General features: G+C 42.7%; 1 protein-coding gene across 1 annotated transcript in view; it reads right to left on the reverse strand.

Annotated features, from left to right (window-relative positions):
* The window catches only part of plxnb1a (plexin b1a), a 49475-nt gene that overhangs the window by 9001 nt on the left and 25296 nt on the right, over window positions 1-15178 (reverse strand). Inside the window, exons 5-29 of the mRNA XM_067526751.1 lie at window positions 13995-14177; window positions 12552-12680; window positions 11289-11389; window positions 11023-11155; window positions 10683-10839; window positions 10448-10556; window positions 9952-10060; window positions 8889-9599; window positions 7488-7586; window positions 7108-7230; window positions 6847-6940; window positions 6539-6708; window positions 5262-5413; window positions 5083-5188; window positions 4043-4179; window positions 3764-3937; window positions 2853-3087; window positions 2520-2762; window positions 2223-2399; window positions 1954-2102; window positions 1728-1828; window positions 1408-1625; window positions 1054-1232; window positions 895-961; window positions 69-215 (exon numbers count right to left, since the gene is read on the reverse strand). Of these exons, the coding sequence (XP_067382852.1) occupies window positions 69-215; window positions 895-961; window positions 1054-1232; window positions 1408-1625; window positions 1728-1828; window positions 1954-2102; window positions 2223-2399; window positions 2520-2762; window positions 2853-3087; window positions 3764-3937; window positions 4043-4179; window positions 5083-5188; window positions 5262-5413; window positions 6539-6708; window positions 6847-6940; window positions 7108-7230; window positions 7488-7586; window positions 8889-9599; window positions 9952-10060; window positions 10448-10556; window positions 10683-10839; window positions 11023-11155; window positions 11289-11389; window positions 12552-12680; window positions 13995-14177 (4203 nt within the window). The remainder of the gene's footprint in view (window positions 1-68; window positions 216-894; window positions 962-1053; window positions 1233-1407; window positions 1626-1727; window positions 1829-1953; window positions 2103-2222; window positions 2400-2519; window positions 2763-2852; window positions 3088-3763; window positions 3938-4042; window positions 4180-5082; window positions 5189-5261; window positions 5414-6538; window positions 6709-6846; window positions 6941-7107; window positions 7231-7487; window positions 7587-8888; window positions 9600-9951; window positions 10061-10447; window positions 10557-10682; window positions 10840-11022; window positions 11156-11288; window positions 11390-12551; window positions 12681-13994; window positions 14178-15178) is intronic.

The following is a 15178-nucleotide window of genomic DNA, read 5'->3' on the forward strand; positions in this document are numbered from 1 at the left end:
GCCCTTGTCTCCTCTTATTTTTTCCTATTCAACATTGACTGAGTTGATGACTGTATGCGGGTTCTAACCAGCGTGCGGTACTCCACGTCCTCTCGCAGCAGCCGGTTGTCATTCAGAGTGTACTTTGCTTTTCCTGTCACAGCGTCTACTGGCCCCTTGTCCACCTGGTGCTTTATGGCTCTGAAAAGCATGTAGAAGGACTCCCCTGCTGATTCCTGGTCAAGCAGAAAAATGGAAGGTCAACAATGACCTTACACTGCATAGTGTCATTCAGGAGTCTTTCAACGTGTTTTCTGATTAAGCTGCACGGCTTGGCCGCCTTGAGAGAGGAGGGGATAAACGTGTTCACTTCAGTGGAGTTTTTTGGTGAATCGTGAGGAATCTTTGAAAATATTAAATTTGTCGCAGAAAAGATTCGACACGTTTCAATGAGGTCTGCAAACAAAGTCTTAGCGAATAAACTAAAGCTGTTTTAACTGCTGGGGGCCTGCAGGGGACATCCTGTGCCTGCTGCAGTGGTTAGTAAGGGTTTCCTTCCTTACATCCTTATATCACTTGTTTGGCTAAAAAGTTACTTAAGTCAATCAGAATGGAAGGAGACAGAGAATCTCAAAACATGAGGAAAACTAAAATTAAACTCAATAATCTCTATAGTGTATAATACTCGTATGACTGCTAACTACAGCAGTAGAGGGTCCCAAGAAAAACAAAAGAGGTCACTAGATAAATTAAGCGATTGCAGAGAGAAAACAAATATGTTACACAACTGTATTTGATCTCATTCGCACTTATTCTGTCATGTGAAATTTCTTTAGACGTCTTTGAAACCCTCTGAAAACCAAGGCCATAACCCGTGACAGCTTTTGCTCAGGTTTGAAGCAGGGATGTACGTACCCTTAGGAAAGTAAAGAGACAAATAGACATCCAGTTCGTCAAGAGCTTTTCCACCACTGACTCAGTTCTGGGGAAAAAAAAAAAAAAAAAAAGTAAACAAACAATTTACCCACTACCAATAATGATCTTAATAACCGACAAATTGATTCCCTTCCTCACCTCCTCAGCATCAGTTTTGGGTTCTTGGCCACATACTGTTCCACCAGATCGTTAAGCAGCGTCTTTAGAATGTCTGTGAAGTACTCCAGTTTACCATGGAGGGCTACCGTCAGCAGAGAGGCCACATAGGCCCGATCTCTAGGTGAAAATGTCCGCTGGACCTCCAGAGTGTGAATAAACTGGGGATTCAACAGGGAAAAGAAGATGTGAGGAAAAGGGAGCGTCTCATCTACCTGCAACAGTAAATTGGGTTCCTCACTCTCAGAAAAATCGACGACAGTATAGATTTGTGGTCCGTTCATCCACATATAACCTGCACACCTTTATTTAACAAAATACAATCTGTTGACAGACCTTGGTGAGAAAGAGTTTACTGTTCAGCAGATTGGACAGCTGCACCAGCCCTTGCTCCACGGTCTGCCTTCGACTCTCAGGAACATCCAGATCTCTTCTCAGTGGCGACTCCTGGTGGCCGGGGAAGAAAATGCGCTCGGCATACGCCCGGTAATCGAGGAAGGGAATCCCCGAACCCACCAAATCACTGGACATGTCCATCATTTCTGTCATCAGGTCTGAAGGATGAGAAAACAAATCCGTATAAGAACTGGATTTTCCTTATTGTGGGATAGTGACCGAACTGATGTAACATTTAAATGTTAACAAGGGGTTTGTACCTGTGAACTCTTTTTTACAGCGGTCTCTCACACTGGTCTCCAGGTTCTCCAGCTGGATCTGCACCTTCTTGTAGTCCCTCATTGCCTGTTTACTTTTTCTCCTGACAAACAACAATGATGCAGATACGTCAAAAAAAGAGCAGCGCTGTCTCTCTAAGAGGAGAAAGTACAGTATATCGATACTTTAGGTCTGATGAAGACAAAGGTGTGTAGTGTGTGTGTTTACCTGTATATGAGCACTATGATGAGCACAATAAGAGCCACTATGGAGGCTCCAACCCCAACTCCCACCTGGGCTTCCAGAGGAAATGTGGATTGGGCCTGACTATCATACTGCACTCTGCCCAGAGAGAAGTTAAGGTTTCCCATTTTCACCTGGAAAGCACAGACAGACGCAGGCGTTTTACACAATGATTACAGATCTACAGTATCTAGAATTCCAGACTGCAACGAAGCCATAGTGACGTGAACGTGGGCTGGGTTTCAGTAACTCACAGTGAACTCAGGCAGACTGTCCATGCCATCTTGTTTCTTGCTTGTTCTCGCTGACGGCTGCTTGGCTGGCGGTTCACAGTACAAATGGTTGTGGGTCAGGGTTTTTACTGAGCATACCCCCTCCCCTATCCGAGCCTCCACCTCGTGCTTGTGGATGGCTAGATCCAGGTTCTCTCCCTAGAAGAGAGAAAGCTGTTTCTAAGCCGGGAGACTGACTCACAGACGGTGACAATTTCTTCCACAGAGTCTGGAGTCGTAAGGAGAAATTTACATTGAAGCTGCAGATATACAACTTACCTCAACAGAGATGATGCTGCCAGGTTTATGGTGGTATGGTTTGCTGGGGTCATTCTGGTTCAGAGGGTAAAGTTTCGGGTTGGACTCGTAGCTGAAAGCTTCATTCCCCACAGTGCTGAAGTCAAAATGGAGGCTGTCCAGGAGGAAATGAACTTTGATGCTAGCCCTCCTGGCCTCTGGACCCACGGCTGGGGTCGGACACAAGATGAGAGAGGAGCCATTTACTGTGCAGCGGGACTCGTACTGGAGGAAAGAACAGGGACAATGAAACGCTAAAAACACATGTGATAAAGACACACAGTACAATACGCCCGTGGCATTAGATTCACAGACCTGTTTGACATGGCACAGTTTACCCTCAGGACAGTCTGTCTCTGGGACGATCCTCCTCCATCTCCTCAGTGGACCCTGGTAGTGATGTCCTCCATTCAAGCTTCCCTCTGGCCTCTTATTGGTGCTCCTTTTCCTCCTGGGGGGCAGAGTATCGGGAGGACTGAGGGTGACCCTCATTTTTGGCTCTTGCACCACATCCAGGTTCTGACCCGAAACTCTGATGATTCTGCCTCCACTGTAGAAGAAAGTAGTTAAGTTAAAGATTTAAGTCTTGTTTGACTTGTGGTAGCAGCATATGTTTCTCCTTCCACCATGAAACGTAGATGCACTATGTTATGCTTACAGTTCTGTTTAAGTTTGTGAACCCGTTACATTTGGGTCTACTTCTGCATAAACATAACCTAAACATGATCAGATCAATTTAAGCAAATTAGATGAAAACAAATTACACTTCTTCATTTAGTGTGTGAATTGATCCAATCCTACATATTTGTGTATGTAATTGTTTTTTTTCCAACAAATTTCCATGAATAAGTTGGAGTTTGGAAATAACCAAATTCATGCAAACATGTAACATTTAGAAAACACAAAACTGATTTTCAGCAATTAAACCCCTTCATACCAAGTCCATCCTTGATAGACTATGTTTAGTTTATTTTAGAATGTGTCCCTAACATCGTATGCACAATATGCAGATATTTGTTTTCAGATTAGCAAGATTTAAAAATCCACCAGTTCTAAAATATTTTTGACACTAAATAAGAGAATATAGTCACATAGCCACTGTGAAATAAATGCACAGGGATTATTTTCCCCTTTTTAAAAATTATAAATTAGTACAAGTCAGAAGAATTTAAATCAACTACTTTTCTTGACTAAGTATGTAGTTGAGATACATTCCACCACTGCACCTGAGAAAGCTTTTGGACGGAGCAGCCGTTGTGATGTTCGGGTTGGGCATGTAATGATACACCGAACCCTGCAGGTGGCGCTCAGCACCACCAAACCGCACGGTGATGCCGTGTTCCCCTGTTCTGTTGCTGCCTCTAGTTAGACAGCTGATCTGCTCCTCCTGGATGCTTAACCTAACAGAAATAAGAAAAGAAAAGAAATGAAATGCCCAGTTTCATTCAGTAGCTGTATCCACGGAGAGAAAATGTGCTCCGTTTTATTATTGATCCAACACTTACACCACACATGGCACTCCTCCGATTAGGACGCTGACTTCACTTGGGTGTCCAGTCCTCAGTCTCTGACCTCTGATGGTAAGAGAGGAGCCCCCTGCTTTGGGCCCTCTTTGGGGAAAGATGCTGACTAGTACAGGATCCTGGAGACCGGAAGGTAAAGAGACAAATTACATAATGTGTGGTGCAGATATGCAGGAGAGGGATTAAAAACACAAGGAGCTGTCATTTACTTATCTGGTCATTTAGCTTTTTTTTTCTTGGATAAACAAATGTTGGCGCTAAGCAGGTACATGTGTGCACTCTTATAATCCTAAATTCTTGATGCTTCCTGAAGCTGGGAGGCAATGAAACACTAGTATCACATTCTTCCAACCAAGGGACTTCACCCCCCCTTTAGCGACGTCTCGGTCCGTCCCTTTTGGTCCGTGACCACAGATAATTACTTTACTGTGTTCTTACATATGTAGTTCAACATAACTCGGGGAAAACATGCCAGCTATCACAGTAAGGGGCTGCAATTCAACTGGGTGTCAAAATGCCCTAGAGATATCACCTTGTTTGAAATGCTTGTTGCATAGTTTTAAAATCCTACAGGATTAAAGAAGCCTTGCTGATAGGCTGTTAAAGCAATGGCTATCTGCTGTAACCTTATTTTAAGTAATGGGTACCAGTCACCCCGATTCTTTAGTCTGCGTTTTTTGTCAAGTACACACATGCATGACCAAGTCTGGCACAAAGAGTCGGAATAAGTTTAATATTTTATTGTAAAATTCTGATATACAGTAGTCAAAATGTAAAAAAAAAACCAACTCTTCTCCTCAGACTGCATCTACAGGCCCTCTAGCACGTGCACAGGAAAAACACTTAAATAAATAACCGAACAGATGAAAATCAGCAAGCAGCATTTGATTAGTACAGCTGCACCGTGCACTATAGCTATGTGCTTACTGATTTCCAACTAAAGATGTACAGACTACTGACAGACTACTGACCTGCTGCCCATATAAGTAGATTTACAGCAACCAGGTTCTCATTTTTCTTACCTGGAAACTGAAGATCTGAGCCGATAATCCGAGTCCTCCTCCCCTAACTTTAACTGAGGCCTGGCCGCTCTTCTCTAGTCCACTGCTTGTAGTCTCACACACTATCCTACAAGATTATAACACACAGTCAGCTTCTCGCCCTTAAACCAGTTTTGTTTTAAGCTCTGGCGACCACTTGCCTGGAGGAGACTTCGTATCTGCTGTGGATGACGCTGCAGGGGACCCCAGCTACTGTGACTGAGTTCTGGATGTCTTCAGCTCTCTGGCCGAGGTTGGAGCCTGAAATAGTCACGACTGTCCCTCCCTCTACGGGGCCAGATACTGGGTCCAACTGAAACACAACAGGACCAAAAAGTATAAAAATGTTTATCATCATATTCCTCAGATACTGTGAAGGTCGGAGTCTAGTGTAGATGAAACAACACGGTCGTGGTTCATGGAACTGGCTTTATGGTTTGATGCGCTCACAATATTAAAAATGAAAACATAATAAAAACTGCATAATTTGTTTGCCACAGACTCCATTTATCAAAGTGATCAAATCTTAGTCAACACAAAACTAAGGAGTGGCCCAGTACAAACAGCAATGCTGTTTTTTACAGACTAATATTTAATAGTGTATTGATAAATCATTTCAATACCCACCAGCACACTCACCTGCCCTTTCATTAGGTACACCTGTACAATCTCAAGCAATGCAATGGTGGAGCTGCAGAGCAATAGATTGAGAGGTTGTTGTAATGTTTGAGCCACTCTACTTAAAATGAATGAGGGAGCCAAAACATCAAACCACCTCCTAATATAATGCACATTATACGGTATGACTCACTATGGCCTCGATAATAAACTCAGAATTATGACTTTTCTGGCAGTTTAAGCCAAAAAAAAAAAAAAAACTGAAATGATAGCTGCTGGCACCAGGTTGCATTAGATTTTACAGATGTATCTAATGTGGCCTAATACTTAAAAAAAAATCGAAATAAATAAATGCAAACCTGACTAAACAAAAAAAAAATAAATAAATAAAAGCTCACAACGGTGAACAGACACAGAAAGATTATGATGGTACAAACTGAGGCCAAGGTGTGGCCTCTCATGTTTCAACTTGAGTGATTGTCTTCAGTTGAATTTTGAGGGAAAAGAAAACAAGTGGAATGATGAGGGTTTGAAGGTGACACATGAGTTTGTTTTGATGTTTTTTTGTCACGCTCCAAGTAAAAGTCTCCCTCTATTCAAAAACATCGGCCTATTGTACACAGTTTGTTTCTGTGTGCTCACCTTGAATCTAGACTTTAAAATGAGGATGTGCCGGCAGGATTACTGATACCACAACTTTTTATGCAAAACAATTAAAAACTAAACTGACTTGAAGTGAACTACAAAAAAAAATGGACATATGGATATTAACTTCTTGTGCTTTTTATTTAAAAAATATTGGGCTAAAAAAAATCCTTACAAAGTGAATGACAGGTGCAGGGCACGTGTGTTTGATCTCATCGGTGCAGGAGTCCTTGTACACGCAGCGAGAACTAGCAGCACCACCACACCAAACACAGCCATACTTGGGATCTGCAGTTCGGCATCGGCTGCAGTCTGACCGCCCCACTGAACAATTGAACAGAGTCACTGAAAACGAGACGGAGGAAAGGTGGACCGTGAACAAGCAAGATTACTTCCGTGTCAAATGAATACACAATATGTAAACGCATGTATCTGGCCTCCAGCATTCAGAGATGCACAAAAGACCGAACAAACAGTTCTCACCATACAGGTCCTCAGCACTGTCGACAGGGAAGCTGTTTTTTCTTCGCACGTTGATCATGGCTGGGTATTCCTCCATCAAGACAGAATAGGCATACTAAAACCAGAACAGCAGTTAACAAAGTACTACCCGGTTTCCATACGGTTTTATAAAACATGACGCGTGCAGTTCACATTGAACTACTAAATACCTCTTTACATAAAAAAACAAAGAAAAATGTACAGTAGCTACTGAAAATACGAGATTGATGATGTGGAAATAACCTTGTGTGGTTGGCAAGTGATTAAGAAGACTGAAGGCTCTTTGGCATCCGGCTCCACCGTGGCATCCACCACCACTGACTGATTCTCAATGTCCAACACACACTCGTAGTCCAAAGTCTCATCCTGAAAGCACACACCGCATTCATTCATCACAACATGAATATATAAGAAAGAGAAATAAGCCATTTCTCTAAGGGTTCATGAAAAAAAATGTGCTCTTCAGAAAAATACTTGAATAGGTTTCCAAAATGCCTCATATACTCAAACTTGTTGGTGAAGACACTATCAGCATCTAACAAATTAGCTCTCTGAGCTCTAACAAATAAACCTTTATGATCGGTGTTTATTATGCTGCGGTGTTACAAGAGCTGCTTCATTACCTGAAATAGGTTCAGGTGTTGTCCCACCAGAATGATCTTTCTTTCCACACTGACTGGGAGGAGAGAGGTGTCCTGAACTTTCTCCACACACGGACATTCCTGATGACACATAATTAAACCTTTAATGACATAAAAACTATATATAAGTGAAAAGAAAAATGCACAATTCTTAGCCAAGCTACATATGATTAGTACAAAGCTCCCCTGTGTGAGATGTGGTTGCATTGTATGGTGGAATAAATGTGAATGTGTGTCTGGAGACTGTGGAACAAACACCACTGGAGTTATAGTAGGTGAACTTTTAAGCCTGTCTCATGTTCCACTTCAGACTAGGGACGTATGAAGATGTTTAGGGCCGGGTTTTGTGTCCATCGACTTCTTCTGTCCTGATCTTAACGATGCAAGTCAGTGGTTGAAGAAAAAATAAATACATACATTTGTTACTGAAACCAGGGGCAATCCTAGACTCTGTAAAGCCAGAGGCCCCCCTCTGTAGGCCCCCCAGTGGCTAGAGAAGGCCCCATTTAAATGTTTTTTGGGGCAGTGGCATTACACTGTATAGTTCTCTAATGGGAGGTATAATGGTGCTTATAGCTGCAAAATGTGTCAGTATGACCCGCTTTCCCCACCCCCATTTTTGGGGGGGGCCCCCAACATTAGCATGGTTTGCCTTCAATGACTGTACACTTCTGACTAAGAACCTGAGACACCATTCTCCTTCAATTCATCAAACCTAGATGGCCGTACAAACATAATTTACCTAAAATCAGTTTGGATTTAAGGACTATGAGAGAAAGTTAACTTCTTCGTCAAAAATAACAGACCATCGTACATATCTACTACAGCGCTGCAGACATCGGAAACAGGAGGCTATGTAAACAAGGGGAACTGCAAACCAAATGGGGAACAGCAAAAAGACACAGCACAAAATGAAACATACAAGTAAAATGCAGCAACAAAATTGGCTTCATAAACAAAGTTTGATTGAAAGCTCTCTGGTTTTCGTGAAACTTTATTAGCCACTAGCATCGAATGAGGTGAACACAAATGATATGGAATAACAAGTCCGTGAGACCTGTCAGGTTAGTGACTTGAAATTTCAGCTATAGTTTTTGGTGCATACATATAAGGCCATAGAGGCTGTTATAGTATAGTTTTAGTAAAGTCTAGAAAAAGGGAAACAGCCACTACTAGTTGATGTGTTCATTACTTAGATCTGTTTACAGTCTTTGAACTAAGCTACACTAACCACCTGCTTGTTGTGGCTTCATGTTTAACAAGCAGAGAGTTGGATCAACAAAGCAAATTTGCATAAGAAGTCAAAGTATTAATTTAATTAGTTTCTTGTGGTGATTGGATCAACATATCTACACCAGCTGCACATGTGGCTACTGCACTCACCAGAAAGTAAGAGTCAGTCCAAGAATCAGATTGGAACTTTGTTGCGGCTTCAGAGTGAAGGCCAATAACTGTTTTAGGTGACTGTGTGTGGGTGAATGAGTCGTTGGCGCCTGCAACCGATGCAGAGTCCGCCTTAGTCTCTCCCTGTGATTTCTCCCACTCACTGAACCACAGAGGTGAGTCAGTCTCGTCAGTGACAGAAAGGTCTGTTAACAGGGCCACATCGCTGGAGGTTGTTGAGCTTACATCAGAGGAAGAGCCCATCACTTCACCTGATGGCTCTGAAAATCTAAGATCAGAGTCTGCCTGGCCACTAGTGCTGCTGGGTAATGTAGTGTAGGGGGTTTCGTTAGTGCTATTTGGGGTGTCAGGGTCCTCTTCTGCTGAATAACCTCTTGTTGTGCCACCATCTTCCTCTGTCATTCCATCCTCCTCAGGGAGGGATCCTCCTGAGTTGGTGGTGGTCTGAGGGAAGATATTGACAAAGGGGGATGTACTGGCCAGGGTAAGGGGTGCAGTGGATTCAGCATAAGGGGTGCTGGGTAGCATCACTGTAGTGGTAGGTGCAGATGAAGGTGCAGCTGCCGTTGTTGGAGTAGGTGTCTCTGTGGGTGGCAGGTGTGTTGCTGCAGCTGCTGTAGTCCGGACAATGGGAGGTAAAGGGCTCGGTTTTCTGGTGGGCGGTGGGATGGTGGGTGTTGGTGGTTTGAACTTGACGATGGAGTAGCACAAGTGAACAAACGAGGACGGCAGAGGATAATAAAAAGGAAAAAAAAAAAAAGGCAGGGCATGAGACAATATAAGGATAAAATGAAAAAGGGTGTGCAAAACATAAAGAAGCAACTTATGAGTGACATTAAAATAAGATTTATGGGTAAAAAAAAAATACTGTTCCAAAATAGACAAACAGAAAACTACACCGAGCACAGCAATCAGACAGCGCATGCAGAAAAACTAATGTTGTATGATAATTGCTCCGAATTCACAGCGCTAACATTTGTAGTCAAAGAAGATAAAACTCAAACGGAGTCAAAAGTCGTGCATTTCTGAGGCTTAGACTCACATTTTGGTTGTAGATAGTGACGCCTTCGCTGCAGGTACGTTTGTGGGTGCAGACGTGCTCGTGAACACACCACTTACATCCCCAGCGGCTGCTAACACATCCTTGGCATCTAGCAGAGCGCACAGCAGGAGTAAGAAACAAAAATTATAGAGATTATAATAATGGTAATAGGTGACAGTACAAGAAGCACACAAACTTGTATCATCCTTTTGCATGCATGCCCAGACTTGTTCATTGCTTTCCACTTTTTATTTTTACAAACTGATGTCCTCAGAAAGGAATAAGTGAACCTTTTGAGCCTGGCAACTCACATAATACATATTTTGGAATATGTGTTTAATTTGTCAAGACAACAACTTATAGTTTTAGTTAAAATTACAATAACTTATGAAATCTGTGACCGGTGAGGTGTGTGTGTGTGTGTGTGTGTGTGTGTGTGTGTGTGTGTGTGTGTGTGTGTGTGTGTGTGTGTGTGTGTGTGTGTGTGTGTACTTACGGCCTGCGTCCAGAAAGCTCCTGCACCAAGCTGCAGTTGTAGAAGGTGAATTCAGTCTCTGCTACGGTCACATTTGTGAAACGCAGTGACAATGTCACCATCACGAACTCTGCATCAGAACAAGTCAGCATACAGTATGTCATCTACAAATCTATTGATTGGCAATGCTCAAGGTAGCTTTTAATTGGACGGATGCTGCTAATCAATTCTTCCGACAAGACACAAAGACACTCACCATCTCCATAACGAATGGGGGGCAGATTGCTGGCATCAGGGGTGGAGCATGTTACACCAGTGTTTGTGAGCGAGGCATGTGTTTCTGTGTCCTGGAAGAAGCAAGAGTAGGCCTCTCCTTTTCCTAGACTGGGGAGGCCCTCTACCGACAATGTGATCTGTGGGAGGGGGGTAAAATGGGAAAGGACATCAAGAAAATCAGAGCTGAATCATATCTGCACATGCTAAATTGTTTTTGCAGGTTAGGAAAAGATAAAACAGCTGCAAGAATTTACACAGAGCCATCGAGAGAATACTGTTTTTTAACTCCTAACTATTCCCCATTCTCTCCCCTGCATTACGTCAGTTTTCTCCCCGCGGCTGATGTTGTAGAGGCTGAGGTGCTGAATGCTGAGGCACTGCTGAGTCTGGTTGAAACTCCACAACCACTGGCCCTGCAAAGACCCTCGCTCACACTCCCGCCGCTGACCACACCTGAAATACCACAAACAAGAGAACGCATGCATGGCAGCCCCCGTATTAGCCCCATCAGGGAAGACAATTTCCCTATGGGATCAATAAAGTTGTTGAATCTTGAATCCATGACAAAACATGCACAATGACTCACCGCCCCTCCAAGACACACCAGCCACAGTAGGGGTCTCTGGCAGACAAACAAGACTGACAGTCCAGGTGATCTCCACATTCTGCAACTGGACGCTTCTCTACCTGGAAGTGACAAAAGTAAGAGAAGCAGGGATCAAACTCAAAATATTGCCTTTTTTTGGACCCGCTCACTTTGTGTAAAGAAATTAAAAGTCTGAATCCTTCATTAACGGCATTATGAAGAACTTGCCGACTAACTCATTAAGTTAATCGACCTTAGATCTAGACTCACTGAAGAGAACTGCCCGCGATGCAAAGATATGTACTGTAGAAGTGAGTAAGTTATGGAGCATGTATTGTAATTTCATATCGATTTCCTGAAGCACGGAGCACGATGAAGCGCAGCACAGAGGGAAAAGGAAGAGCTGGGTTAAGCAGAGTGGATTGAATCCCTTTGCCAGCTGTACCACTGAACTACATCAGATGGAGAATCACTTAGTTTGATCCCTTCACCAAGTCAGTACCATTGGTCCACTTCCATGTTGATTACAGTATTAAGATTTGTCCCCTCACAGCAAATACTCAGAGAATAAAATTGTTTATTGACTAAAAGACCGTAAACCTCATCCTGCTTATGGCACAATGCCACTAGTTTTAGAACATTTGGAATATGTGTAAACACGATCATGACCCTTACAATAGTCAGATACGAGCCTTAAACATAATTGCTCTAAATTCGTATTAGGACATTCAGTGGACCTTAAGTAAGACGAGTCATTGTCACGGATTAGTTTCCCAAATTCACTTATCAGCCCACGCAAACACTGTATAGGGAGTGTGCCAACACAATGGAAGTCACGTCTCTAATCAATACCATTGTTATGTCTGACCTTACACCTCCTGCTGAATATTATACTCATCACAGTGGGGTTAGTGAGCTTTGACCTGCAGAGCCAGCTGGCCCCTCGGTTTTCTTTTATCCTCTTCTTCAGCGACTGAGACACAGCTTGAGGAAGTATCAAAGCCTGAAAGACTCTGACAAACGATAAATCTCGTGTTGTTGACTGATGAGCCATGTTCTGTCTCATGCATGGAGACATCTGGGTGGGACACCGAATGGACATTCACCATAAAGGCTACAGCTGTTTTTACATCTGTTGAGTACTTCAACATTGTAGTAGAGTAACTGGAAAATGAATACTTAAGAAAAAAACAAAAAAAAACCCAACATATTTACTACCTACAACTGTCCAAAACTGTTTATCTGCATCTTTTAAGGACTTACAGTAGTTTTGGTCATGATGTAGATGTGTGCCCCATTCTGATCCAATAAAAGGTCGCTGTTGATCGGTGAAATGGGGTGGATCCTGGTTTTTGCGTACACCTCCACTCGACCGTCTTGGCCAAGATATAGCTGGAGAATGAAAACAGAAGACAGAAGATAATTCACACAGGCCTTTTTGGGACGAAAGTGGTGCCGCTCACACCGCAGGACTAAAAAAGAAGGGCTGATGAAAAAGAAAGTAACGCAAAAGGAATATCTTCTTCAGGGTACCACTGAAAAGCAAATCAAATCACACTTGTGCAGGATTGCAGCCGAAGTGGCCATGAATGTGATTATCACACAGTCAAATCTAATATGAAGCACAGGAAGACACCTCTGGCTTAAGTGATTCCAGTGCCTTCAAACTCTCATGTTACCTCATGTTAATGAGATTAGCTGAGGTTTTCATGCCTCTTTCCATAAAGCTCTCACTCCGATCACTGTGAACAGAATGGAGAATCAGTTGCCCCATTAAGACGATGCTCTCACATAATGGCGTAGGAAGATGCTGTGTTCTTCTTGGTCAACTAGAAACATTTAGGCTTTGTCGTCATATTTACTAAATAATATGGTGTCCTATCAAAAGATAGTTTTGCACTTGCAAGTCCGTCATCGAGCAATTTCTAAACTCCACAGCCCTCGTTCCAGATGAGAAGTGGCAAAATCAAATTGGGGTTTCAACGTTACAGTCTTTGCAGTGTGAAGTTCCTTCTTTCAGTTCCCTCATACAATGCTACCTTGCTACAGTAAGCTGTGATGGTAGACTATATCTGGATGCTGTGGAATTTATCCTACTGTTAAATCATAATCCTGTTACAAAAGCTTACTTACTTATGGATATGTGGGTTTCTGCTTTGATCAGCAACCTAAAAGTACCAAATCCTAAATACATTACAACAGAGCTATGTCTACAATCCATTTATTTCAATCCCTACATGTTTTTGTAGATGGTCTTGAAGAGGGGACACAACCGTTTTAGAAAAAAATTAAGGACATTTTCCGCATTCACGTCTTGACAAACAAGGGTGAGAGCCAAATTTGATATCTATTTTTCTTTCAAACAAAAAGCAAATGTTTGATTTGAGGTGTGATTTCATGGGAAATGAATCAGGGACATTCCGAAAAAATGCAGACAGCAACAGCTGTAGGGCAGGGTGTATGGGTGACAGTACTGAGTAAGCCCTAACACCAGTCTGGTTGCAATACGTAGGAAATTGGGAAATTAGGCCTGAATATAAAATTTTCTAATGCTCAAAATATTTCAATGATTCACTGGTCTTTTATGTCTGTGATGCTCAGCTAATTTATCCAGGGAGTCTCCCTATGTTTCCAAAATGCATGCTGGGGCACGAGAAACGGCTAAAGATACTGGCAGGGTGTATGACGGAAAACTGGAGGAGCTACCTTGTGCAGAGTCCCTTTGGAATCTCCCAGAAAGGCAATGCTGTATCCCTCTCTGGCACTGACAGCCACAGCAGTGAGACGTGCAGCTGAGGTGTGCCACACAGCTTTAGCTTCCAGCGGTGTCCTGCTCGCCATTGGACTAGGGGTGTGGTCAGAGCCGCAGGGATAAGCCTTCAGGGTATTCTATAAAATTTTGACACAAGAATAAAAAAAAAAAAATTCGTTAACAGTATTGTCCTTAAATACCTGTGTGGTAACAATCTTCCATTGTTTTATTGATCTAATTTCAAGCTGCCAAGTTCAGATTTCCGATTGTTGCTTTAGAGCTTTTCACTCCATTTATTTCATCATAAGCGGATTGCACCGTAGGTTAAAGCGCTCTTTCTGAGACAGCCTGCTCTCTCATTTGGTTTGGCAAAACAAGTGCTCCAAATGCTGCTTTCCAGTAAGTCTTCAAGCTCTGGCTCCGGATAATTGGCCTTAAAGGAGGAAGCAGAGTATCTTTTTATTCTACTTAGACTAATACTTTTTATTTAAAAACTAAATTGCTTATCTTTGCTGCAAGGGGGACTGTGATCTACTACTTCTTTCTTGTTCTCTCTTCCTTCAGTTACTTTCTTTCTTCATCCTCTATTTATTCTCCGTTACTCTTTGTGCTAATATCTATTATCTCACAACAACCGGAATTCTTTTTTTTTTTTTTCCCCCCTTTCTTTCTCACGCTCTGTCCTCTAATGTCAGTGGGTTTCAAAAGAACTCCAGCCCTTCCCTGTCAGTGCTCATTAAGGAGCAGCAACCAACTCAGGGTTAGTTTGGTTTATTGATCTCTAACGATCCCATTAAATAGCTCTGAGGGCTGGCAGGACCTGGGGTCTGCAGGGAGTGGACTGCAGCTGGGCAAAGCTACTCCTGGGGCATCTAGAAGCTCTGGGCTTTTAAACAAGGGCCTCATTACAAGACTTCCATTCATCCATTATCTATAGCTATATTTCTTCCCGTCAGCTTAATCCTGCTAGCGAAATCATCGCTTGTTACTTGCCTGAACAATCTCTTCCTGGGAACATAAGAGTCAAGGTACTGGGAGACAGCAGGAAATAATTCCTAATGGTATGTAGACCTAATGTGTGCACTTTAAGGCAAGTACGCAAACCAAAAATAACTGTTGCACGCAATTCTGCGAAGTG

The sequence above is a fragment of the Channa argus genome, chromosome 13 (genome assembly GCF_033026475.1).
Source record: "Channa argus isolate prfri chromosome 13, Channa argus male v1.0, whole genome shotgun sequence".
Taxonomy (NCBI): domain Eukaryota; kingdom Metazoa; phylum Chordata; class Actinopteri; order Anabantiformes; family Channidae; genus Channa; species Channa argus.